This window comes from Eulemur rufifrons, chromosome 2 (genome assembly GCF_041146395.1).
Source record: "Eulemur rufifrons isolate Redbay chromosome 2, OSU_ERuf_1, whole genome shotgun sequence".
Lineage (NCBI taxonomy): Eukaryota > Metazoa > Chordata > Mammalia > Primates > Lemuridae > Eulemur > Eulemur rufifrons.
Window position 1 is genome coordinate 23881391 of NC_090984.1, and position 27786 is coordinate 23909176.

General features: G+C 40.3%; 1 protein-coding gene across 2 annotated transcripts in view; it reads right to left on the reverse strand.

The window, feature by feature from the left end:
* Positions 1-9968: 9968 nt before the first annotated feature.
* BBS4 (Bardet-Biedl syndrome 4) overlaps positions 9969-27786 on the reverse strand; it is a 60743-nt gene continuing 42925 nt past the window's right edge. For both annotated transcript variants that reach the window (XM_069457811.1, XM_069457818.1), the window contains 11 exons: positions 26999-27071; positions 22266-22319; positions 20100-20227; positions 17692-17746; positions 16303-16371; positions 15124-15276; positions 14851-15022; positions 12621-12690; positions 11871-12012; positions 11136-11337; positions 9969-10610 (listed from right to left, as the gene is read on the reverse strand). In XM_069457811.1, the coding sequence (XP_069313912.1) occupies positions 10501-10610; positions 11136-11337; positions 11871-12012; positions 12621-12690; positions 14851-15022; positions 15124-15276; positions 16303-16371; positions 17692-17746; positions 20100-20227; positions 22266-22319; positions 26999-27071 (1228 nt within the window). In that variant the 3' untranslated portion in view covers positions 9969-10500. The remainder of the gene's footprint in view (positions 10611-11135; positions 11338-11870; positions 12013-12620; positions 12691-14850; positions 15023-15123; positions 15277-16302; positions 16372-17691; positions 17747-20099; positions 20228-22265; positions 22320-26998; positions 27072-27786) is intronic.

The following is a 27786-nucleotide window of genomic DNA, read 5'->3' on the forward strand; positions in this document are numbered from 1 at the left end:
TAAGCATTTAATGCTATAAACTTTCGTCTTAGCACTGCTTTTTCTGTATCCCACAGGTTTTGGTATGTTGTGTTTTCATTTTCATTCATTTCAAAATATTTTTTAATTTCTATCTTAATTTCTTTGACCCAGTGATTGTTCAGGAGTATGTTGTTTAATTTGCATAGTTTCTGAAGTCTCTCTTTGTATTGATTTCTAGCATTATTCCACTGTGGTCTGAGAAGATACCTGGTATGATTTCTATTTTTAAAAATTTGTTAAGATTTGTTTTGTTGCCTAACAGGTGGTCAAGAATGTTTCATTTGGTGGTGAAAAGAATGTATATTCTGTAGGTGTTGGGTACAGTGTTCTTAAATATCTGTTAAGTTCATATGGTCTAAAATCCAAATTAAGTCCCATATTTCTTTGTTGATTTTCTGTCTCAGTCTCTAATGCTGTGAGTGGTGATTTTGAAGTCTGCCAATGTTATTGTACTGCTGTCTGTCTCTTTCTTTAGGTTTAGTAGTATTTGTTTTGTGAATCTGGGCACTCCAGTGTTGGGTGCATATATATTTAGGGTCATAATATCCCCTTGCCGAATTGATCCCTTTTTCGTTATATGACCTTCTTTGTGTGTGTGTGTGTGTGTGTGTGTGGGTGGGTGGGTGGGTGTGGGTGTTTTTTACTGTGTTTGATTTAAAGTCTGTTTTATCTGACATAAGTACAGCTAATCCTGCTCATTTTTGGTTTCCATTTGCATGAAATATCTTTTTCCACCCCTTTACTTTCAGTCTCTGTGTCTTTATGGGTGAAGTGGTTGGGTCATGTTTTTTTATTCATTCTCCCAATCTATATCTTTTAAGTGGAGCATTTTACCCATTTACATTTAAGGTTAATACTGATATATGAGGTTTTATTCCTGTCACATTGTTAATTGTTTTTTAGTTATTTTATAAATTCTTTCTTATTCTCTTTTTGTCTTTGTGGTTTGATGAAATTCTGTCATGTTGCCATTTGATTCCTTTCTCTTCTTCCTGTGTGTAATTGTTTTATAAGACCTGTAAGTTTTATATTTTCGTGTGTTTTCATGATGGTGAATATCAACGTTTTGTGTTCATATGTATGGTCCCTCTGAGTACTTCCTGTAGGGCCAGCCTGGTGATGACAAATTCCCTCAGCATTTGCTTATCTGGGAAAGACTTTATTTCTCTTTATGAAGCCTATTCTGGCAGGATATAAAATTCTTGGCTGGCAGTTTTTTTTCTTTCAGCACTTTAAAAATACCATCCCATTCTCTTCTGGCCTGTAAGGTGTCTGACGAGAAGCCCACTGTTAGTCTGATGGGGTTTCTTTTATAGGCGACTAGACCTCTTGCTAATTTTAAAATTCTTTCTTTCACATCGAGTTTAGACATTTTGAATATAATTTACCATGGTGAAGTCCTTTTTACAATGTATTTGCCTGGGGATCAGTGGGCCTCCTGTGTCTGGATATCTAACCCTCTTGCTAGACCTAGGAAATTTTCATTGATTATTTCCTTAAATAGGTTTTCTATGCTTTTCAATCTCTCTTCCCCCTCAGGAATACTGATAATTCGTAAGTTCAGTTGCTTTGTGTAGTCCCAGATGTCTCAAAGACTTTGTTCATTATGTTTTTATTTTTTTTTTCCTTATTTTTATCTGACTGGATTATTTCAAAAGATCTGTCTTCAAGTTATGAGATTCATTCTTCTGCTTGGTCTAGTCTATTATTGAAGCATTCAAACGTATTTTATATTTCCTTTTATGAGTTTTTCAGTTCCAGAATTTCTGTTGGTTTTTTTGTAAAATATCTATCTCCTTGGTGAATTTGTCATTCATACCCTGAACTGATTTGCTGATTTCTTTGTATTGTTTTTCAGATTTCTCTTGTATCTCATTGAGCTTCTTTAAAATCAATATTTTTAATTCTTTGGCATTTCAAGGAGTTCTTTTTGATGGAGAGCTTTTGCTGGACAATTGTGGCCCTTTGGTGGTGTCAAATTTCCTTGTTTTTTCATGTTTCCTGTGTGTTTCTGTTGATATATGCACATCTGTAGCACTCACTTCTTCCAATTTTTGAAATTTCTTTCATAGGGAAGAATTTTTTCCTGAAGATGTATAAATGTTGATTGAGTAGGACACTTTGGCTTTGATTTTGGGTGCCTGCAGTAGTGTGATCTTTATATAATTTATCAGTATACAGGGTCAGTAGTATCTGATTTCTTTGGTGGCTTAGGGTGCAGTTATTAGTTGTGGCTGTGGTGAAGTTTTGCTGGGGACTTAGACACCAACTGAGGCAGTCTTCATGCCTCGGGTGGCAGCAGTGTGCCTGTTTCTAAGCCCCAGAGCAGCTCATGTTGGCATTGGCGTTAGTGGATCCAGAGGGCCAATTCTTGGGTCTCCAGGTGGCTTGTTCAGAAGCTAGTAGTGGGAGCAGTGGGCCAGGTGTGTGGGCAGGTTCTCAGGCCCCTGGCAGCTTATGTGATGTGGGTGATGGCATTAGTGGTCATGGAGGAACCCACTGGGACCCAAAGGGTGTTGGTGTTGCTAGTAGCCACAATGGGTTGGGTGGGCCAGTCTCCAGTCCCACAGCCACCTATAGCATGGTGGTGAGTATGGTCCTGCATGTGCTTAGGCAACCTTGGGCTTCCCTGTCCCTCAACAGCAGGGTGGCAGCTACAGCTGCATAACCTCAAATTTGGCCCAAGAGCAGGATACAGCCCAGTGTTAAACTCTCCAAATGGCACCAGCTGTGGGCCTGCAACCACAGGTTGCAAAGGGCAGGGTTCCTCCCAGGCAGGTGGCATGGACAAGAAGTTGTAGGGAGTGTAGTCCACTCACATCTCAGTCTCACGGCAGTCCATAGCAGGGCAGTGGGTGTTGTCCTAGGAATGCATAGAACCTGTTCCTCCTGGGCTAGGTGGTGGCTACAGTCACATCCGCCTGAACTCAGACCGAGAGTGGGGTCCGTCCTGGCATTAAACTCTCAGAATGGCACTGGCTGTGGGCCTGCAACCAGAGAAGGGAAGGCCGTGTTCAGGTGAGCGGTGGGGGCAAGAAGCTGTGGGGACTGTGGTCCACTCCTATCTTGGTCTCACAGCAGCTGGTTGCAGGGCAACGGGTACTGTCCTAAGTATGCCTAGGAGAGCCTGGTTTCCTTGTCCCTCTTTAGCCAGCTCCAGCAATGTCAGCCCAAACTCAGCCTGCAGCCTAGCATTAAACTTTCAAAATAGCACCTTGTGTCTGTGACCAGAGAGGGTGGGGCCCCTTCCAGGCAAGAAGCTGTGGGAAGCGCAACCTACTCCCATCACAGCCCACAGCAGGGTGGTGGGGACCTTCCAGGGGTTGCATGGGAGCCCCTGAGTCTCCTTTCTCAGAGCACTGCAGCAGCTGCACCTCTAGATCCTGGATATCGAAGCTGTCAGAATGTCACCCAGCTGGCGGTGCTCTAGGTCGGGGTGCCTGTGGGATTCCGTGTGGGTTCCCTTTCTGCAGCCAAGTATCTGTGTAATCTCTAGGCAGCTGCCTATATTAGGCCTGAGGCCCACCTGAGTTGAGGGGTTCTTCCGTAGCCATTTTAGACTGTGAAGCCCTGGGGACTTCTCTCTCACTGTTTTCCCTGCATCCAGAAGCTTCTCCTGATTCTCAGCCATTCCTTGGCCGGGCAAGCTGCCTTGAACATTTTACTTAGTTTTGGTGCTTCCAGTCACTTCTCTGGTGAATCCTAGCATTCTCTCCTAGATGATCTGTTCAAAATATACTTACTTACTATTCTGTTTCCTCCTTGTGGAGGAGGCACATACTTCCTGCGTCTCGTCAGCCGTCATGATCTTCCACCCATTTGGTAAGTTTTGACATCTAACCCAGATGCCTATCAAGATACAGAATGTCTCCATCACCCCAGACATTTCCTTCATGCCACTTCCAAATCATCCCCGTCCCCACCCCCACCCCTAAACCTCCACCTCAGAGCAAACAGTTATAATTTTTTTTCACCATAAATTAGTTTTGCCCATTCTGGAACTTATAAATGGAATTGTTCAGCATTTGGTCCTTTGTATAAAGCTTCTTACATTTAGCATATTTTGAAATTATGTTGCATGTAGTTGATTGTTTTTATAGTTAAGTATATTCCTCTATGAATACAGAGGTTTTCACTTTGGTGTTTTTATAAATGAAGCTGCTATCAACAAGTGTTTGTGTTGATACTGTCATTTCTGTTGGGTAAAACCCTGTAAGAGTGAAATTGCTTAGTGAAAATTTCAAAGGTTGGTGGCTGGACCCTTTCCCACTCCCACCAACAGTATATGACAGTTGTGGTCACGTCTTATTTTGCCAACATTTGGAGTTGTCAGTGTTAAATTTTAGCCATTTTGATGGGTATACAGTGGTATTTCAGTGTGGTTTTAATTTGCAGTTCCCCGATGACCAATGATGAGCACTTTTTCATATGCATGTTGACCATTCATATACCTTTCTTTGTGAAGTGTCCACATCTTTTGCCCATTTTTTTTTCAACTGAGTTGTTTTGTATATGTTGTTGTTTGGATTGTTAGGGTTTTTTTGAGTTTACAAGTTTTTTAATATATATTTTATTAATAGATACAGTTCTTTGTCACATACATTTTGTATTTTCTCCCAGTTCATCACTTGATATCCATTTTTTTAATGTCTTAACAGTCTTCTCTATGTCCAAAAAAAATTGGACTACCTGCCTATGTCATGAATATAGTCTCACTTTGTAGACAAAATGTAAATAAATTGTATGTATTTACCATGTATAACATGCTGTTTTGAAATGTGCATACATTATGGAATGGCTATATTGTTAGACATTACCACACATAGGTTTTCTTTTTTTTTTTTTTTTTTGGTCATGAAAACACTTAAAATCTACTCTCCTAGCAATTTTTAAGGATACATTGTTATTAACTGTAGTCCCAGTGTTGTTACATCTCCCCAGCACCCCTCCCCAGAATCATTTATTTTTCCATACAGCTGTCCAAGTTGTTCCAGCACCATTGGTTGAGAAGACCTTTCTTTTCCCATTGCATTGCTTTGGTACCTTTATCAAAAATTAAATGACCACATAAGTGTAAGGTCTGCTTATGGACTTGATTCTGTTTTATTGATCCGTTTGTCTTTCTTTATGACACTATCATCACTACTGTCATAAGTCTTAAAGTAAGGTAGTGTAAGTCCTTCAATTTTGTTCATTGTCATGATTGCCTTGGATGTTCTAGATCCTTTATATTTCCATATTTTTGTCTTTGCTTTATCTTTTTATTTAATATTATTACAGGAGTACAAACGTTGAGGTTACATATATTGCCTTTGTGCCACCCGAGTCAGAGCTACAAGTGTGCCCATCCCCAGACAGTGTGCACCTCACCCATTAGGTGTGAATATACCCATCATCTCCTCCCCGCTCCCTCCTGCCTGGCACCCGATCAATGTTCGTACCCTATGTGCGCATATGTGTTGCTCAGTAGTACCAATTTGATAGCGAATACATGTTGTGCTTATTTTTACATTCTTGTGAAACATATTTTAGAAATAGATTGTCAAGTCAGTTTCTACCCAAAAACCTGATGATAGGAATCTACAGATCAGTTTAGGAATAATTTTTATTTTAACAGTATTTAATCTAACAATGCATGAACATGGTATATCTTTCTATTTTGGTCTTTTTCACAGCAGTGCTTTTGTAGTTTTCAGAGTAGAGGTCGTAAATGTGTTTTGTTAAATTCATTGCTAAGTATTTCATGTCAGTAGTATTTGGCACTATTGTAAATGGATTATTTCATTTTCAAATTGCTCCTTGCAAGTACATAAAAACACACTTGATTATTGTATGGTGACTTTGTATCTTACGACCTTGCCAAATCTATTTATCAAGTGTAGTAGCTTTATTTTTATGTTTATTTATTTTTAGGATTCTTTAGGATCGTCTACATAAACACCATGTCATCTGCAAATTTTATTTCGTCCTTTCTAATCTTCAGGCCTTTCTATTTCTTGCGTTATTGCACTGACTAGAACTCCACTCCAGTATAATGAGTAGAAGTGGTAAGAGTCAACATCCTTGCCTCGGTCCTGAGCTTAGGGGCAAAGTATTCAGTATCTCAACACTAAATATGGTGACATCCATCACTTTTTTTTTCGTAGATGCCCTTCATCAAGGTGACGATGTTCCCATCTATTCCGTATTTGCTGAGAATTTTTATGATGGCTTTATATTTTTTACTTTTGGGGGCTGGGAAGGGTAGAGCAATTTTACATTCACAGCAAAGCTGAGAGAAAATACAAAGACTTGCCATACTTGCTTCCCCAACACATGCACAGCTTCCTCCATATCAATATCCACCCCGCCCCCCGTGCTGCCTTTGTTACAACTGATGAATGTACACATCATCATCACCCAAAGTCCATAATTTACATTAGGCTTCATTCTTTTTGTACATACTATGGGTTTGGACAAATGTATAGTAATAAGATTCCACCATTAATGTATCCTATAGGGTTTTTTCACTGCCCTAAAAATTCTCTATGCCCTGCCTATTGATCCCTCCCTCCCCCACTACCCATGGCAACCACTGAATAACAGTCTCTACAGTTTTGCCTTTTCCAGAATGTCGTATCATTGGAATCATGAGGTATGTAGCCATTTCAAATTGGTTTCTTAGTAACATGCCATTTGCATTTCCTCCATGTCTTTTCATGGCTTAACGGCTCATTCTTTTTTCGCACTGAGTAGTGTTCTTTTGTCTGGATGTACCACAGTTTATTCATTTATTCACCTACTGAAGGACATTTTGGCTGTTCCCACGTTTTGACAATTACGAATAAAGCTGCTATAAACTAATCCATGCAGGTTTTTTTGTGGATGTAAGTTTCCAACTTCAATGGGTAAATACCAAGGAGTTTGCTGAACTGTATGGTAAAAGTATGTTTAATTTTATAAGGAGCTGCTAAACTGTCTTCCAAAGTAGCTGTACTGTTTTGTGTTCCCAACAGCAATGAATGAAAGTCCTTGTTGCTCCATATCCTCAGCAGCACGTGGTGGAGTCAGCGTCCTGGCTTTGGGCCATTCGCATAGGTGGGTAGTGGTATCTCATTTTAATTTGCATTTCCCTGATGACGCAGGATGTAGAGCATGTGGCCATCTGCTTTTTTTTTTTTTTTCCTTGACCTAAGCTGAACCAAGACTTATTTGTAATCTGTATATCCTCTTTGGTGAGGTAAAGGTCTTTGGTCCATTTTTTAATCAGGTTGTATTCTTACTGTTGAGTTTTTAAAGTGATTTGTATATTATGGATGACAGTCCTTTATCAGGTCTTTTGCATGATGGATTTTTAAAAACTGCTTTTTTCTGTATCTACAAATCATATGACTCTTCTGTTAATGCATGTGAGTACTTTGGTTTCAAATATTAAACCAAGGTTGGATTCCTGGGATAACCCCAAGTTGGCCATGATATAAATATTAACCTTTTTATTAGTATTTGTTGCTGGATTTGATTTGCTAATATTTTGTTAAGGATTTTTGTACCTATGCCATGCAGGATAACAGTCTATAGTTTTGTAATGTCTTTGTCCAGTTTTAATATCATGGTAATGCTGACCTCATACAAGTTAGGAAGTTCTTCCTCCTATTTTCTGAAAATTTTTATAAGGTTGAATTTATTTTGCCCCTTGTATGTTTGATAGAATTTACCAGTGAAATCACCTGGGCAAGGCATTTGCTTTGGATAAGTTATAATTTATAAATTCAGTTTCTTTAATAGATAGAAGACTTATTAAGGTTTTACATTTCATCTTGTTTGAGTTTCAGTATATTTTTCAAAGATTTTTGTCTATTGCACCTAAGTTGTCAATCGTATTGTCATCAAATTGCTCATAATATTCCCTTATCTTTTTCATGTCTGTAGGATCTGTAATGCTATCCCCTCTTTCATTCCTGAGACTAGCAATTTGTCTTTTTCTTGATTAGTTTAGCTTGGGGTTTGTCAATTTTTTCCCCCTAGAATTTGGGGCTTTAAAAATCTTTCTCTAATATTTGTCTGCTTTCTCCTTGTATTTACTTTGGGTTCTTCTCTTCTTTTTCTAGCTTAAGGTAGAAACCTTTACCACTGATTTTCTACCTTTCTTCTGTTGTAATAGAAGCATTTACAACTCTGTTTCACTTTAAGAAATGCTTTTAGCTGAATCTTAAAAATTTTGTTTTCATTATCATTCAGTTCAAAATATTTTTTATTTTCTTTTTATTTCTTTCTTGATTTATGAGTTATTACAAGTATGTGGTTAATTTCCAGTTAGGGATTTTTATAGATATGTTATTAATTTCTAATATAATTTCATGTGGTCAGAATATTTTCTATAAATTTCAATCTTTTGATCTTTGAGGCTTATTTTATAGCTTTTTGAAATAAGAGTAGTCCAATCTCCACTTCTTCAGCCTTCAAGTCCTTGGGTTTCTGTTGCTACCATTACTTTGCCAAAGGTATATCATCACTTGATGACTGATGGTTAAGAGAAGCAGCTTCACATCCAGACCTGGATTTAAATCCTGGGTCCCATCACTTAAACCTTGGAAAATTCATTTTGCCGCTCCCAACCTCAGCTTCCTCTTTTGAGGATGACTATTCCCTTCCTGAGCCTTTTCTTCCTTGGACTTCCATAACACCACTCTCCCGATTTTTCTCCTGTATCATGTGCTTCTCCTGTCTTTTTTGTGAGTTCTTCTGCTTTTCCCTTTAAATGTTTATTTTTCTTCTTTGGTTCTCTGTCTTCTTATTCCTACCTTTCCTTGGTTGACTCCCTTCAAATCTATGGTTTCAGCTATAACCCAAATCCAAATTACTCCTGAATCTTTATCTTCAAACCACATTTCTCTCTTGAAATCCAGCTATTTGGGTGTCTAATGTCTAAAACTAGACTCCAAAACCAACCCTCGACCCTAGTCCAATATTCCTTTACTCTGATTTGTATACTCACCCTGGTTGTCTAAGCCCAGAAATGGGCACCCATCCCACAGTCTATTCTTAGCTGCCATATCCAATCAGTCCCCAATTTCTGTTGCTTTTAGCTCCTAAATTGCTCACATCTCCCTCCTCCTATTCTCCATCTCAGTCTTAGTTCACACCTCCATTATTTCTCACTGAGATCTCTTCACTAACCTTTTCGGTTTCAGTAACTAGGCCAGTTCAGTCTAGTACATGAGACTGACTCTGCTGATGTAGAAGTGAGTTTTCTCAACTGCACAGGGTACAAATCCCAGTTGTGCCACATTCCAGCAGTATGGGCGAGGGTATCACTTCTGATACCTGCTCTTTATTCTTAGATAGGAGAACTGAAGAGGCTTCTGCTCAGTTAGCTGCTTACTCCACAATTTGGTTGGGCAGTAGGTCAGTTTTCCACCTTCAAATTATTATTATGATTGAAAGGCACTTCAAGTGCAAAATGGGGACCAGCCCTCAGTAAATAAATCGCTGGCCTGTCATCCATCAGGGCTGCTACAGTGGCCATGCGGGTACCAAGTAGGAACTTGACCTTGAGGATCCTCCTCTAGTTTCAAAGGAGGCTTGGAAACAGGTAAGGGAAGACTGTGAGCATAGGTTATTTTTAAAAGGTTTTATTGTAATCTCTTATTTTTATACCTGAGTAACAACTTTCCCCAAAGGAATGATGATATGTAATCTTTATTCTTAAAAGGACATACAGATAATGTATTGATAGCATCTGGTCAATGGTTATCATTCATTGTCTTAAATAAAAATTACTCGGCTAAGAAGCTCTTTTTTTTTTTTTTTTCCTCTTTTTTAAATTTTAGATCTTTGGTGCTGGTGCTAGACCAGCCCTTGGCTCCTACTTCTTACCATGCTGACATCATCTGGCTTCTAGACTGACCTCTCTCAAAACAAAATATAGGGACTTGTTCTGGACTCCCTTTGGGCAAATGCAGCTGGGATACACACCAGTCTGGGCCTTGATTTAGCTTTTTTTTTTTTTTTTTTTTTTTAAGATTCGTGTTTGCCTTGAGGACTAATATACTCCAGTCAAGCCAAGGCTTTGTCATTACAGGGCTAACGAGCAGAGGTCTTTCTCAGCCTTTTCTTGCACAAAGGAAGAAGTCAGTCAGCCAGGAGAGAAAAGTCTCCTTTCAGAAGCAAACAGCATCATACGCCTTGCTGACTGGGAGCTACAGCCATAGAGCCTCAAGCCTTGTTCCCAATTCCTAAAGGAATGGTCTAAGCTGACGTCTCCCTATTTCCTGGCTTTTGGGGCCAACAGAGGGCTTCCTACTTCAAATGCTATTACAAGGTAGGTAGGAAGGACCTTAGGCTCCTCATGATCGTCACAATAAACCCTGCACTCTGTGTTTTAATTCTGTGGTGCCTGCCAGGGAACAGTACTGGCCTCTACTCTGCCTGTGTCACGTGACCTTTCCCAATCTGGCACATCTTCACCCAAGAAACCCCTACTCTGGGGTCATCCTACTCTTATTTTTCTCTTATTTGTTCTGATGTTTTGGTTGGACTTGCTTCCACAGCAGGCTCTGGCTCCAGAGGAAGAGATGGTGGCTTTGTGAGCTGGGATGTTCCTCCATCACCTAGTAACAAAATAAATAGCTTGAATTCTCAGTTCCACTATTCCAAAAGAAATCATTAGTTTTGCTGTTCAATTTCAAGAGGAAACCCCGTATTTCCTGGGACTAGTGGGACTGTGGTATATCTTTGCAGCTATGAGAAAAGACCATAACTGAGGAAATAAACATCAAGTTTGCCTATAATGAGTCACCGAAAGAAATCTTTAATTCCCTATACTGTGCCAACTTATGATAAAGCAGTGAACTAGTAAGTGCACTTAATATTTTTAGACTTGAAAACTATAAAGACCCAGTGTATTGACCATTCAGCTAAGCCTGCAAGTAGCTATTACCTGCTACACAGCTTGCCTTACGGAAACAAGTGCCAGTTTGGCCACCCTGTGGTTTTTTTCCCCCTTTCTGGCCAATACCACCTTGGACATGTTACGAGTCTGAAGAGTGCAAACCACACTCAAGGCTGTGATCTCTTTCCTGGCACATGTGGCTCGTACCCACTAGGTCTTCACGGAGCTTTTTATAACCTCCTACCTGAGGGGAGCTTCCTGTATGCAGCTGCTGAAGACATTGCCTGTCCTAGAGCTTGATTAGAGCCCAGAGGCTGCTGGAAACTGGCAGATTTTCTGGTTGAAATGGTCCGTTGCTTTGATTTGGGATCTTTAACTGGTTTAGTCCAGACAAGTGCCTCCCCAACCTGAAGAGCAGCTCCCAACTTCTGAGCCATCTCCACCATCTTGTGCCCACAAAGGAAGAAAAAAAAGTCACAGGCTTGACTAGCAGAGATAAGCCAACCCACCTCTTTCTTGGTCTTCCACCAGGGGTTTTAGCTGAAATAGCATTTCAAGTAGGAAGTACTTATGGAAAGAAATTGTTTTCAAACAGCAGAGAACACAGATTGCCCTTAGTGGATGGCAAGGGGGTTCATACAGGATCTCAAAACCCAACATTTCAAGTTTGTTTCTCCACTGGGGTAACCTCTACCTTTCCTACCTGAAGGGGAGTGGGAGGAAGCTACAAAGAGACATAGACCTCAACTTAGATGAGTTGTATTAGCAATGTAACAGATAACTCAGTAAGCCTGAATTCCCTTTTATTATTATTCTAGGAAAGTTTTTCTCAGGTTGTTACTAATCAATGAACTTATGCTGCCAAGAACATCAAAGCCAAAAGAGCCATGAGCCTATACCTGTATTTGGATTATTTGGGCTTATTCCCAACTCTCCTGACAGCTTGCTTATGACTCCTGGGAGCTAATAAAAGACATACCTCAGAGTCAAATTCCAGAGAGCTGCTGTCCTTAAGTAGGCTGACCTTCTTCTCCATCTCCTGATACTGGGCCAGGGCACCCCTCTTCTCACCCTGGTTGTACAGCAGCACAGCATAGTTCAGGTTTACTAAAGGGTTACACCTGTGGCAGACAGACAGGGAGTCCGTGGAGCTGGGGCTTTATGACAAACGGTCACTTAGAGATCCTTCCCATTATACAAAAACAAAACAAAACTGGTTAAACAGAGTTTTCCATTACGCAGCAAGAGGGGAACACGTGCTATGTGGACCTGCAGAGAAGAATCAAGGAATTAAATGCCCAACCAGCAAAGCAGGTATTGGGATCAAGTCTGACATCTCAGCCCCGAACAGAGACCTCCCAGATCAGGGTTGTAAAAGTGACCCCTACCCTGTTGTCTAGCAGAGGCCAGTGGAATAAATCCTGGAAGAGTCACGATCACCTTAGGTTAAACTGAGCCCAGAGTCCCATCTGATAATTCCATCTAGCCCACAGCTATCAGCAACCCAAGCCCACTGCCAGCCCAACTTTCTCTGGCCTCCTGACTACTGAATTCAGACTGGAACCATTTTCTCAGAAATGAGCCACTGCATGCTTAGGGACCACGCACTTCCACACTTGGGCCTGCTGTGTACAAAGGCCATGGAGGAGCAGCTAGGCTGACTCCGGCGGCACCAATGCAATGGTCCCTCATGGCTCCCCCCAGTACCATTCCTGACGAAGCAGCGTACTTATCCAGGCGGACTGCTTCTGCGTAGGCTCTCTTGGCATTCTCCGTATCTTCCAGATTTGTCAGAGCCACTGCAACAAAGAAAGTGAGCACTGCAGCTGGAGAGCTCAGCTTAGAAAACAAAAGGTGCATTTCAAGACTGCCCCCAAACTGAACTCTTCCTCCACCCTCTCAGCTCATGGCACCACAGTTTGCTCAATCAGGTTAGATACCTGGTGCCGTCTCCAACAACCCCTTCTCCACAGTTGATAAGTTGCCAAGTTCTGTGCATCCTAATTTTGCAGTTTCTTTTCTGGCAATGCCCTTGTGCAGGCTCAAATAGTTCCAAGCTTTCCATTTTTTTCCCCAGTGGCAATATCCCCACCCGCCTCCATTCCACTTTCCACAGTGCCACCAGGTATATCTCACTAACTTACAAACAAATCTGACCACGTCACTATCCTTCTTAAGAATCCTCACTGGTTCCCCATCACCTATAACCATGATCTTTAAACTTTTTTTTTTTTTGAGACAGAGTCTCACTCTGTTGCCCAGGCTAGAGTGAGTGCCGTGGCGTCAGCCTAGCTCACAGCAACCTCAAACTCCTGAGCTCAAGTGATCCTCCTGTCTCAGCCTCCCGAGTAGCTGGGACTACAGGCATGCACCACCATGCCCGGCTAATTTTTTCTATATATATTTTTAGCTGTCCACATAATTTCTTTCTATTTTTAGTAGAGATGGGGTCTCGCTCTTGCTCAGGCTGGTCTCGAACTCCTGAGCTCAAACGATCCGCCCACCTCGGCCTCCCAGAGTGCTAGGATTACAGGCGTGAGCCACCGCGCCCGGCCTTTAAACTTTTATTTAGCAATAGAATACTTCCCCTGCCCCCTTTTAATCACTATCTCCTTGATATCTAATATCTAAAACAAATAAAAACAGCTGCTCTGGAAGCTCTGCCCACTCCACCTCTCCACCAGCTTTGCACTCACTCCTACCAAGCACCTAAGAGGAGATCTAAGAATACAACTGGATAAGACTCCAAGAAAGTCTTAAGTCCTGGCACTGCCCTCATGGCCCTCCGTGATCTGACTACAGATCACCTTTCCTGACCCATCTCTCACCACATTCTCTAACGCTATTGCCCACTAACTGCAAGGGACACTGGAGTTTCGTGGCTGCATGCCTTTGTCCACAGTGGCTCCTCAGCCATTCTGTGTTCTTCCATGCTAGCCTGTCCTTCAGGATCCAATGTGAATGCCATTTCTACTTTGTAAAGTTAGAATTGCTGCTGACACCTTACATTATGGCTGTTTACGTTTCTAGGTACCATCAGAACGGGGCTATCTTTGTATTCAGGCAACCCTCAGAGAATAACCGCCTCTTGATTACTTTTGCAGACTTTCTCTTATGAATAAAAACCCCAGAGTAACGACCAAAAAACCCACCAGAAGACTACTGTCAATAAGCACAGGGAAACTGCTTTTAGGCTTAGATTTAGTCAGTTTGGTATATAGAGAAAATATTCCTTAGAAAGTATATTTTAATCAGTCCTTTTAAATTAAATGGTTTTATATAATTTTAAAGTGATTAATTTTAACTTATATTTATGATCAACTGTAGTATTTGTATAGCATAAAATGGAGTGTCAGGAATGGAACCACATTCTATATAACATTATGCTCAGAAGAGATAAAGGTTTCAAAATAAGATAGCTTAACTTAGAACCACCACCTAGGGACCAATTATAATAACCACCACCATTTTAATCGTAATAGACCAATTATATAACCACAAAATAGTTTTCAAAAACTAGTATTTCAATGAAACCAATATATTTTATTCACTGAATATTTAATGTAATCCTCACATCAACCCTAAGTATACATTGTAAGTAGTGGAGGCAGGACCCCACTCAATGCCCAAGCTCTTAACACTCGATATCTGCAACTTAGCTGGACTCAATATATGTAAAAATGAATTGTTAAGCCAAGAGGAAAAACTTAGTAAAAGCTGAACTAGGGATGATCTTGATTTAACCTATTGGTTTCTGACTGAAATTCCCCCAGGTTAGAAGCAACCAGTTACTTTGTCATCTTTTCTATTTCTTTAAGCTCCAGGACAGTAATCCACATTCCTATAGGATCTCCAAGCGAATGGCTTCTATGGGACATTTAGCCACTGACCTATGATTCTAACCCATTTTTCCCTCATTACAGACTGTGGAGGGGGCTTTCCATATAAATGTCTCTTACCAGCCAAGAGCATGTAGAGCTCCCCCATCTTTGGCTGGAAGTTGATGGCCGCACTGAGAAAATGAAAAGCTGACGCATACTGCTGCATGGTCAAATGGAGAAGGCCCAAATTATACAGAATCTTCCAGTCAAAGGGTGCCAGGTAGTTGGCTCGTTTCAGGCAGCTGATAGCCTATGGGAGAGAGAAGGCACGCAATGAGGGGGTGGGGCAAGCTAAGCAGACCCAATAACCACATGTATGAACACAAACAAGGAACACGAGGGGACACTCACTGCCACGTATTTCTTCTTGCCAAAGAAACACATTCCAATGTTATTCCAGAGAGGAGGACTTTCTGGAACAGCACAAGCTACAACTCTGTATTTGGTGAGGGCAACATCGAAGTCCCCGTGGGTCTGCATCATGCTGCCTGCTGCCAAGATGGCCTGAAAACATGGCACACAGAAAGTCAGTATAATAATTCAGTCATTCCCAAAAGGCTACCACAGTGAGGCAGCCTTCCTGCACGTGGACACTCAGCAGGCCCGTCAGCACAGATGGCACTGGAAAACGTCCAGGGACATAATATATCCAAGCTACTGCGACAAAGGCTGAAGAAGAATGTCCCCGTACCTCACACTGTGACCCTCTTTGGCACAGTACAAAAAAAGAGAAAAGATAAAATGTCCCTGGCTATAACCATCTGATTTGTTTCCTACTTCTAGCCAGGGAAGTCAGTATTTCAGAATGAATACCAGGGTCCTTTAAGTAAAAACTGCCCTTAATCTGTTCTCTGCAGCTTCTACTTGGTACAGCAAGTGCCCTAGCCACCTCAAATATACCTGTCCTTGGCTACTTAAGTTACAGCTCTTTCTGCCATAGAACAGAGGGTGAGTCAGATTTAGGTTTCATCAGACCAGCCCTTTCATTCCTCTAAGGAAAGGTACCATGGTGGGGAGCCAACAGAGTCAGGATAGCATGACTTCCTGGATCAGGACTGAGTTTGTGTCCTTCAGTAAACAGCCTGTCTTGCTGTACCTCCCTCAATGACATTCATCCATTTGATGATATTCCTTCTCATCCCCAAAGTCACATCTAGACAAAAGTTGTAATCTCAAATTCATTAGGAGTCTAGAAGTCATTTCACCAGAATTATTCTTGACCGCAGCTGTGGAAGCATTGGTAATTTCCTAAGTAATACATAAACTTCAACGGCACTAGGATTTTGCTTTCTGCAGAGGTTATAGGCCCGTTACAACAAATGTGCTCTTTTAGAAGGTAAGAAGCAAAGCACTAACACTTCACAATATTTTCAAATAAGAAGAGCTTCCTCTTATAATTTTTCTAAGGAAAAGGTAATTCCTCAGATATTCAAAATGAGGAAGCTATTCTCTTGCTTTCCAGGGTCAGATGACCTCTAGGAGCCGGGGAACATGTATGTGAAGGCTCTGGGGTTTCAGAGCCTGCAATACCTTGTAGTTGGTAGGGTCGTAAGTCAGTGCATTTCCAAGATGTTCAAATGCCTTCTGGTAAATGCCGAGCTAGGGAAAAAAGCAAACCAGAAAATTGACATCAGCAGGCGATATGGCAGTTAAGGAGCCAACCAAACCCAGAACAGAAAGCACCCTAACTTTTGACCTTTGTGAGTTCTCTTGACAAAAAAAAAAAAAAAAAAAAAAAAAAAAGCTACAGTTACCAGATGAAGAAAAAAACTAAAACTCTCCCCATATTCCTGGTTTTCCTCCTATTTGTCCCCTGATCAGGTCAAAGTATCTATTTGCTAGGAACCATCTTGGTCACACCAGTGCTGTTCCACATTAATGCCTCTTAGCAGAAAATGGGCTGGTTAGCCTCATCTCCCTTGGGGCCAGCCTCCCAAGCCAAAGCCCAGAAAGACCAAAGGTTAAGCTCCTGATTACTTTTAATGAAAAAGGAAATAGACATAAAGGCCACCACAGAGTCAGAGCCAGAGGCAGAATCAGCTGAACTTGGGAAATTGGGGGCGAGGGGGACGCAGGGTGTGCAGCGAGGTCCCTAGGGATCCCTGGACCCCAGGTCCTCAGGCTGATACAAAGCAGTGGAGCTAAAGGAATCCCATTCATACTCAGGAACGTGGAGGGGAGAGGAGACTTCTTATTCTAGATAAAGTATGCTTTGCCTTCTCTCTTTCCCTATAAGGTTCTGGCAGGGGGAAAAAAGAAAAAACAGAAATGGCATTTGCCCTACAGCCCTAGGAAGTGCTGACTTATATCACAGTTTCTCCCCCCACAAAATAACAGCCCCCAAGACCAGTTATTTCACATATATGTTATTTCCTTGGTTAGATAAAAATTATAAATGCACTAGGCTAAAATAGAATTGCTTCCAATTCAAATGCAGAAAATTAAGTTAATTCCTTTACCAAAGAATACTAAATACAGTCTGGGTGCAGTGGCTCACACCTATAATCCTAGCACTCTGGGAGGCCGAGGCAGGAGGATCACTTGAGGTTGAGTTCAAGACCAGCCTAAGCAAGAACAAGACGCTGTCTCTACCAAAAATAGAAAAAATTAGCTGGGTGTGGTGGCACATGCCTGTAGTATCAGCTACTTAGGGGCTGAAGCAGGAGGATTGCTTGAGCCCAGGAGTTTGAGATTGCAGTAAGCTATGATGATGCCACTATACTCTAGCCAGGGCGATAAAACAAGACTCTGTCTCCAAAAAATAAAAAAAGAATACTTAATACAGAAAGCAAGGTTCATGTGCTTCATGTGACCTTTAGTAAAATATGTTAAATATCAAAATGCAGGAAAACCACCATACACACAAGCCCAAAAGCATTTCTAACACCAATGTATGAATGAGTAAAGAGTTTTCATTACCTGTAAGTAGAGTAATCCTAAAGTTGTCAGAAGCTCTGTATTTTCTGGTGAGAACCTGCAACACAGAGATGCTCAGAGGGAAACAAGATGTGGACGAGAGACGGTGAGATGCACGCACAGTCATCTGCCCTCGTGCAACAGCTGAGCGACTCTACTGAGCCTCCTACTTCCCATGGAAATACCAGAAGACAATTTGGGCCTTTCCTTCAAAAGTATGTCATCTCAACCCCGGCTACAGGGAGGACTGCTCAGCAAGAAAGAAATGGGACTTACAATCTAGACTCCTTTCTTAGGGCCAGAGTCCTAAGAAAGAATCTATGGATTCTAGGAGTTGTTTGTACAGAAGGATAAAAAAAAAAAAAAAAAGAATCTATGGAATGGAATGGTTTGTGTGACTGTCTTGATCACACAGATAAAATTAAAGAATGCTTTAGAAATCAAATCAGACTAGAACACACAGTTTAGCTAGTTCCCTCTTGTGGGATTTCTTTTTTTTCCTGTCTCACTGTGCTCACAACACCAGGCAGCATAATTTTCTGTGTACTTTAGGATCCCAAGGCCCCTAATGCCATGTTCTCCAAATTAAACAAAAAGCCACACTGAACAGCCAAACTAAACAAAAGAAGGAAGCCACATACCAACTCTAGGAAAGAATTAGCCATTGGCCTTTGGGTGTAAACACTGGCATATATAAAACACTATCTGCCTTCTCAATCCCTCACTAATATTTGTCTCTGTCACAAAACCAAAGCGACACTGAGTTGAGATAATCTGACTACAAGATCATTAGACAGTTTCAACAGTTAAAACACCAAAGGGCAAGCAGCAATGTCTCCTGCTTCTAAGGAACAATGTAGGGCGCTGGTTACCGGCAGGGAGACCAGAACCAGAAGAGCCGCAGCCCCAGACAGGGAGGTCTGAGCTGGCCACACAAAGACTTCTCAGTTAAACCGAGAATTTGCCTTTCACTTTCTGCCATAATAAGTATCTATTTTGATCACTTCTCTTCCCAAAGCCAGGCAACTTCTGTGATTCTGGTAGTATCCATTCCCTGGCTACAACATGACTACTTTCTCCAAAGCTGTTGGTCATGAACAATGGTCTCTAGCTCAAAATTGTCAGCTGTCCCCACTTTTCTTTTGGGAAATTTAGTGACTTATGTCCTTGACCAGTCACTGAAGAACGTCTCTCTTAGGATTTGTGTGTGTTAATCTCAAAGGGTCTCCTTCTATAAGGCTGGGGTCGGGGACAGGGCTACTACCTGGCACCACAGAAGCACTTAATATGTGTTACATGACTCCTTACTACTTGCCCATATAAACGGGCTCTTAATGACAAAAATCTCTTTTGTAGCTTAACAAACCAAGAGATTTTTCTGTCCTTTTAGACACAAAATGTAGTTGAAGAAAATTCAGAAAGCAGTGTTGTGACTGATATAACCAGAAAATTTACTACCATAGTAGAAGACAAAGGCAATTAATAAATTAATAGAAATCCAACTTTAGTTCAGAGTGTAATTATTAGAAATAATAGGCCTTGCACCACAGACTAGACATTCTATTAAGTGACCAAACAAATGAGATACTTAAAGTATTTTGCTACAGCTATCCTACTTAAAAGAAACAGGACAAGACCTTATACAGAAAAGATAAGATAGTTTGCATCCCTAGAGAAAAAACATGAAACACCATCATGGGAAAGCCAGTCAGTTCCATTAGCAATAGGAATTTGGATCATCCTAGTGATGTTTTAAAAAAACAAGATACTGATCTCATGCTAATAAGGCCAGATGTTTATTACTAAAGCAGAAGATTTCTGTCCTTAATAATATCTCTGAAAACATAAGATCTGCTGTAAAGTATAAAACCAAAATGGCAGACTGTAAGCTGACCCCCACATCTGTTCTTCTCTTCCTCCTGAGTACATGTCTAACCACTTCCCTTGCAGCTATGTGTGGCCACCTGACTAATTTTGAACCATAGAATGTGAACAGGAATGATATGTGCAATCCCTGGGTCATTTAAAACTTATTACCGGATGCTTATTCCCATACTATCGACCCCGACCACAACCTGGAACATGGATGTTACATTCAGTGTCAACCACGCAGGTGAAGACGACAACCTAAAGAATGTGAGTTACAAGGAAGAAACCTGGATATCCCTGGTTGACCTTGTGTAACAGAGCTGCCCAGCTAACCTAGAGCGGCCATCCCGAAAGGTAAGAAACATAGTCTATTATACCTTACGGAAGATATTGGGAGCTTCTAACCTAAACCTCAGTTTAACCTTACTCTAACACACACAACCAGTAATCAAACAAATTCCCTCTGTTAGGCTTGGGAGTTCAAATATCCACTTGATTTTTTTTTAGTTACTCATCTCTCTAAAGGAAACAGACACACTTACTCCACTGCTTTCTTGTAGATTTCGATGGCTTTGTCCAAGTCTCCCTCCAGCAAGTGAATCTTACCCAGCATTATGTAAGTCAGATCATGCCTATTAAGATGTAGGGCATTGTGCAACTGGTCTTGTGCCTGACAAGTTTGAAAGAATAAAGAAAAACAAATCACTATGACTAAAAAACAATGGCTTTATATTGTTCAGCGCTCCTGCTGTACAGATGTAGGAACATCATATTTCAGCAAATAGCCCCCACTACCCAAAGACCAAAACAGAACAAAACTATCCTGCTGACAGGACAGCTGGCAACATGGGCTATCTGCTTCGGAGCCACTTGGGAGAATTTATACAAGATGATTAATCTTTCTGAATGTTTTCTGCTTGACAGGCACATACCCATGACTTATATTTCATAAGTCAAAAGGGACATTATATTATAGTGTAGAGTACTGCACTAAACTCAATCCCAGTTGCACCACTGACCAACTGTACAACTTTCCCCAGGGTGGGCCTCATGTTCCCCACCAGTGTGATGATAAATGAATGAAGAGATTGTTCTCCTTTATTCACTCAATAAGTATTCACTGAGTGCCTGTTTTCTAAATGGTAGGTATTCTAGAGTTAACAAAACAAACTCCTTGCTCTGGAGGAGCTTATATCCTAGTAGATCAACAAAAGGGCTTTGTTTAGTCATTCACTGATTCAACAAGTATTTATATAAATGCCAGGTATTTTATTGGCTTAGCCTGTTAGCTTTACAGTAAAATTTAAATATAATTCAGGCTGGGTGCGGCAGTAGCTCAAGCCTGTATAATCCTAGCACTCTGGGAGGCCGAGGCAGGAGGATCACTTGAGCTCAGGAGTACAAGACCAGCCTGACCAAGAGCGAGACCCCATCTCTATTAAAAATAGAAAAAATTAGCTGGGTGTGGTGGTGCATGCCCACCCGTAGTCCCAGCTACTCAGGAGATTGAAGCGCTTGAGCCCAGGAGTTTGAGGTTGCTGTGAGCTTGGCTGATGCCATGGCACTCTAGCCCTGGCAACAGAGCGAGACTCTGTCTCAAAAAAATAAAAAATAAATATATAAATATAATACTTCTCCTCAGAACAGGGCCAACCAAAGACTAATCCTTCTCCCTAGGCTCTCAATTAATCCTGTGAATAGAAATGTACCTGATCGAAATATTCTCTGAAGAGAAAAATCTCCTAGCTGAGTATATAAAACTGCGGATCCATCCAGAAAACCTAAGGGGCCCACTAAATATATATATATATATATATAATTTATTTATATTATATAGTTTATTATCTGTCTCACAGGAGAAAAAGTTACTCCTACACCTCAATTGCTGATGTGCAGATTTTTTTTCACACCTGTGAAGGGTATATTAGGTTACACCAGTCTGCAAAATGACACAAACTAAACATTGTCAAATGGGTATTAACTTATTCAGATCCTCAGTCCTGGTGGGACTGGAGAAAAGAGAATTGGAGAACTTCACAATCATTAAATAGGAGCTCTTTGAAAGAAACTACCCAACCCACCATCACTAACTTTCAGAGCTCTCAATAATTGCATCTGTTCCTCAGTTAAGATATATATATTTTTTTTATCTGAGTACCAAGGGAAGCTCAACCTATTTTCTCTAAGAGCCTTAGAGCTTATAGCCTAACCAAAATGAAATATAAATTGTCATCATGGAAAATAATTAAAAAATTCAATCTAAAAATTCTCAGAAATAAGATCAACTTAAAATTTAAAATTCATTTTTAATGACCTTAAAAACTAAAATTAGTTACTGTCAGAGCATGAGATAGCTCACATGGTCATGATTACACCTTTAAGACTTAAGGGTTCACTTTTTGATATTTATGTTTTATTAAACATTTGTTTCTATACTAGAAAATTAAACTGGGTGTAGAGAAAAAGAAGAGAGGAGGAAAGCAATTAGATTGCCATTCCCTCATAGTTCTAGAATTTTCCATTTTCTTTTTAAAAGCAGAAAGAAATAGATGAACAATGACAAAGGAGAATTAAAAAATGGGGAAAAATATATAAAGGCACTCTGAATTTTCACTTCCAAAAACCTCTGCAGGCACTAAGGATAATAACACAAAACGAGCAGTGGCAGTGGACCCTCAGTGAAATCCATCACCACTTCTACAAATTACCTTGTTGAACTGCTTCAGGTAAATATAGCAAACTCCCAGGTTATGGCAGATCTCCTACACACAAAAGGAAAACAGCTTAGGTGTAATTCTACAGTAAGTATTAGAGTGAAACAACAGACATCTAGCGATTGTTATTGCTCAGCAAAGGTTAAACTTTAAAATATGCACTATAGTCAGTTTTTTTTAATAGTTCATACTCAAATATATTTAATTCTACAAAATGAGTTTCTTAATATAAAAAATAGATTAATAAGAAATAAAAGCAGAATAAACATGTGATCTTCCTGGATCTACGTGGTACCCTGGGGTACATGCCTAGCCCATCTCTATACCCTTTTTCTCTAAGAGTTGCCTACCACCCATACCTTTTGTGTCCTCAGACTACCCACAGCCGCTGCTGAGAGGGCTGCTAGCCACCACAGTTATCTATAGATAAAGACAGTAACGCCTGAGTCAATTGAAATCCTTTCGCTAGGAATCTGGAATTGGAATGAAGCTAGCTAGTTGCAAGCACTAAATTCACTAGGTGATGTGGATTTGAGGACTGACAGCGCCATCTGGAGGCTGCTATGGTGGAATGTATGTCATTGGCGCCATCTACAGAAATCTAGAGCAGGGATCAGAAAACTATGGTCCATAGGCCAAATCCATTCCCTGCCCTTTTTTGTAAATAAAGTTTTATTGGAACACAGTCATGACCACTTGTTTTCATATGGCTTGTTCGCATAAGAACAGCAGAGATAAGTAGTTGCAACAGAGTCTGTCTGAAGCTGCAAAGTTTAAAATATTTACCAACTGGCCTTTACCAAAAAAGTTTGTCAACCTCTGATCTACAGAATGAAAAGATGAAGCAAAAATGCAGAGTAGCTACTTTGGATGCTGACAGCTTTTCAATTCTAGTTCACTACAAGAACAGCCTGTATCTCCTGATACTGTTTTATGCATTCTCTCAAATTCCTTTATAATAAATCTCCCATTTATTTATTTAAGGTAGCTCGAGAAAGCAGGGGTGAGGAAACTGCTCTTGGGAAACGTAGTAAGGACCACCCTGTTAGCAATGGGGATATGTCCTTGTCCAAGGATCTGGGATCCCCAGACTCGGAGATAACAACTGGTTTGATGTTTTCCAAGTCTCCTAAAATTAACAAAACACCAATCATTTATTGAGCACCTAACTATACATCAGATACATCAGGCTTTTTGCCAGATATTTTCATATATATTACTTTAATTTTCCCAGCAAATCTGTAACATAGTTATAATTTTTTCAATTTTACAGATAAGGAAATTGAAGCTCAGAGAGGTTTAGTAGTTTACCTAACTTAACATAGTTCAAAAGTGGCAGCACTGGAATTTTTCTCTTCTTTTCTAGTTCCCTATCCTAAGGATAATTGTAACCACATATAAATATAGATAGAATCACCATGTACTCATCATCCTGTCCCTACAACTATCCAATCCATAGCCCACCTACTTCTACTACTTTTGTAAACAAATACCAGAGAGCACATTTCATCCACAAATATTTCAGTATGTATTTCTAAAAGATGAGGTTTTTAACCTACCCATAATATACTTGAAAAAAATTAATTGCTTTACATTAGATATTCAATTATGTTCAAATTTCCAATTATCTCACAAATGTCTTACATTAAAATTTTTTTTTCTTAAATAACAATTCATCAAAAGCTTGAAATGTGCTAATAAAAGAAAATTAAAAAAGAAAAAAAAGAAAAATTAAATAACAATTCAAATCATTTCCACATTACAAAGCATTGGGACCTGAACTCAGACCTGCCTCCAAAACTTGTGTACTTCCCACTTTGACAACGTCCACATGCAGATAGAGAAATACAGCGTGTCTTGTCCCTTAAATGTCCTGAAGGCTAACTAACTCCTAACCTTTTAAAATCATTTGGTATAGATACTGTTTGAGAAGGCAGCAATATGCCTTAAACAAACTGACAGCAAAGGAAATCTGGAAAGGAAAATCAAACAAATCAGAGTCAAATCCTATCTTTCATGAGGTGAGGGAATCCAGCAGACATCCTATAAAGGCAGTTAGTACAGTGGAACGATTACAAGCCTAAAGTAAGGAATCCTGGATTCCATGCTTGAATTCTATCTCTGATTCTGTCACCACTTCACCGTATGCTTTGGCAAGTTATTCCACCTTCCAAAGCCTCAGCTTCCTCACTTGTCAATAGGAGAACTTCTCCCTGTTTAACAGAGCTGTTCCAAAAGGAGGAATGATTATTCCCCTGTTGCAGCCAGACTATGGAATACCCTGTGGAATGAGTCCGGAAAAGTACGGGTACAAGGTTTTCTCCAGGAACTTACAAAATACACAGGGTAGAGTGCTGGCTGTTTGGAGAATGACTACTTCTGCTAATGCCAATGCAATGGTTATCGCAAGTCAATCAGTTAATACCAAACGAGCTCTTTTAACCAAATGGATAGATTAACAGACACACTCCATTCCCCCTCTGAACCTGAGCTCTCCTACTTCACCTCTTCTCTGTCTCCCTCTAGGGGTTCTTTTCTTCTGCTCAGCTCTCTGAAACTGGTTTTTTTACAGGGTTCTATCCTCAGCTCACTGCAGGGTGATCTCATCCAATCTCATGGAACAGCTGCATTGGCAGCTGTTTCAGGGCCTGGATCTCATTCTACAATTACCAACTTTATGTTGCTGACTTCAAAATGTACATCCTAGCTCAGAACACGTCCATCTTAGATTTCTATATCCAACCATACACTGGAAATATCTCGATTTAGATACCAGAACCTAAAACTTATGTCCAAAATCCTCTGAAAGGCAGGAATCAACTCTAATTTGTCTTCATCACCTTCCCCCCACACTTGTTCCTCTTTCTACCTGTATTTCCTATTCTAGGTGATTTTCATAATCCACCAGTTAACCTTTGCATCTCCAATGCATAGCCCAGTTGCAAGTTCCCTACCCCTAGCCCAGTGCCTGGCATATAGCAGACATTTGTTGAAAAAAATAACTTAATGAAAAAGTAAAAAAAATTTTCTTTATCTATAGCTTCACTCTGACTGTTGGCTATAAAATACTCCATGGCATAAAGACTCAAAATAACTCAATCTTCAGACCTATAAAAGAAAACTGACTGAAAAATTGAACACACTTCAAAAACAATAGTGCCATATGAACTGCAGAGGAAACTCATGCTAATTCTCTGTACTAATCTAATTCTTCACTCATAGATATTTATATCTCTCCAATAATCATCAAAAACTTAAAAAAAAACCCCAACAACATTTAAAAAAAAAGAACCAAAATGAAGAGAGGAAGAAACGGATAGTTCTAGGAAGCAGAACAGACCTTCAAGAATCAGAGATATTGGAGAGGCTATTACAAGAAGAAAAAGGAGGTAGAAACAGAGAGGCAAGCTAAGGGACATGGAGAATAGGTAAAGAACATGTCTAATACAGAGTGGAAAACAGTGTGACAGATACTAATAGTTACCTATCTAACATCCACTCTCCTTTTTTTCCTAACAGAACCCTAGTTTTGTTTAGAATGGCAATGTGACCAGATTAAAAACTACATTTTCCAGCCTTCCTTATAGAAGGGGTAGCTGATACATAACTGGAAGTCTGCTGGGGACTTCTGGGAAAGTTGTGCTTTCCTGATATGGGCTCTGTCCTTTTCTCCTCGTTGCTTCCTCTTTCTCCCTCCCTAGAATGCAGATGTGATGTCAGAGCTGCAACAGTCATCTTGTAACCATGAGGAAAAACTCTCAGCTTTGACAACCGAGGACCACCAAATCAATGCCAACAACTACTTACCTGGACTTCTTATGTCATGAGAATAAAAAATAAACCCCTAATTTGCAAAGCCAATGTTTAGTCACATTTTCTGTGGCAGTTACATACAATCTCCAATTGATACAAAGAGACAATGGAGGGGGAAAAATCCTCAAAGAATTACTCAAAGAAAATTTCTTTCGCCCAAAGAAAGGTAAGGGTCTTCAAAATGAAAGAGCCAACTGAGTGTCAAACAGATGAGAGAGAAACAAAACACAACTAGATGCCTACTGCTGACATTTTGGAACTCCAATGATAAAGAAAAAACACCTAAAGCTTCTAGAGAGGAAAGTGGAGTCATCAACAAAATCAGATTGGTAAAAGACTGCTTATTGGCAACTGACTCCTAGAAAACCATGCAGCAATGTCTGCAAAGCTATGAGGCAACATGATTTTTGATCCTATACTTGGATAAATCATCTATCAAGTATGAGGATGAAATAAAGGCATTTTGGGCACGTGAGAATTCAGAAATAATAACATAAGACAGCCACATGATAAATGGAACCATCAGCATGTTTACTAATAAGAAAGATCTGGGCCGGGCGCGGTGGCTCACGCCTGTAATCCTAGCACTCTGGGAGGCCGAGGCGAGTGGATGGCTCAAGGTCAGGAGTTCGAGACCAGCCTGAGCAAGAGCGAGACCCCGTCTCTACTAAAAATAGAAAGAAATTATCTGGCCAACTAAAATATATATAGAAAAAATTAGCCAGGCATGGTGGCGCATGCCTGTAGTCCCAGCTACCCGGGAGGCTGAGGCAGTAGGATCGCTTGAGCCCAGGAGTTTGAGGTTCCTGTGAGCTAGGCTGACGCACAGCACTCACTCTAGCCTGGGCAACAAAGTGAGACTCTGTCTCAAAAAAAAAAAAAAAAAAAGAAAGATCTGAAAGTTCCCTACTTACCCAATCTTTCTGGTTAAGTTTAGCTGCTTCATTATATACTTCAGTGGCAGCTTTATGTTTTCCTAAAAGAAATCTGTGGAAGATATATTTTCCATAATTATTACCTCAAAATTCTTAGAAGATCAACCCCACTAGTCCCACATTTTACTCATAGCTCATCCAGCAGAGAATTCTAGAAGCCTTTTCCCTATGAGCTGGTTTGGCCAGTAAGGCTGCTATACACCAACAGCTGAGGCTTTCTTTGTAGGAATTGTATTGGCAGCTGCTCCAGGGCCTTAGTCTCATTCTACACCAAGTTTAGTCAAAGTCTTCTATAATTTTTTTTCCTACAAGTACAAGAAATGTAGACCAAAAAAGAAATAAGAAAAGTGATATTCCATGGTAAGCAATAGCTGCCATCATTTATCATCATCCATTAGGGACATGTCCTTTCCTTCCAAGCCTAAGTCTCTTTCCTTGATATTAGATCATGAATTTGGAGAGAAACAAGAAAACCAGGCTCTTTGCAAAAACAATACAGGTATGAATGACAATGTAGGTAAGAAAGTGGAGATGGGAACTCCATGGAACAGAGTACTGGAAAGGGGGTATACCTAAGAGCTTATTAGGACTTTGGAGGTTGCTTCCATCTAGGAAGCTTCAGGAAATTCACTCAACAAATACAGATGCTGCTCAATTTACAACAGTTATGTCACGATAAAATCACAGTAAGTTGAAAATATTGTTAAGTCCAAAATGCATTTAATACATCTAACCTACTGAACATCATAGCTTAGCCTAGCCTACAT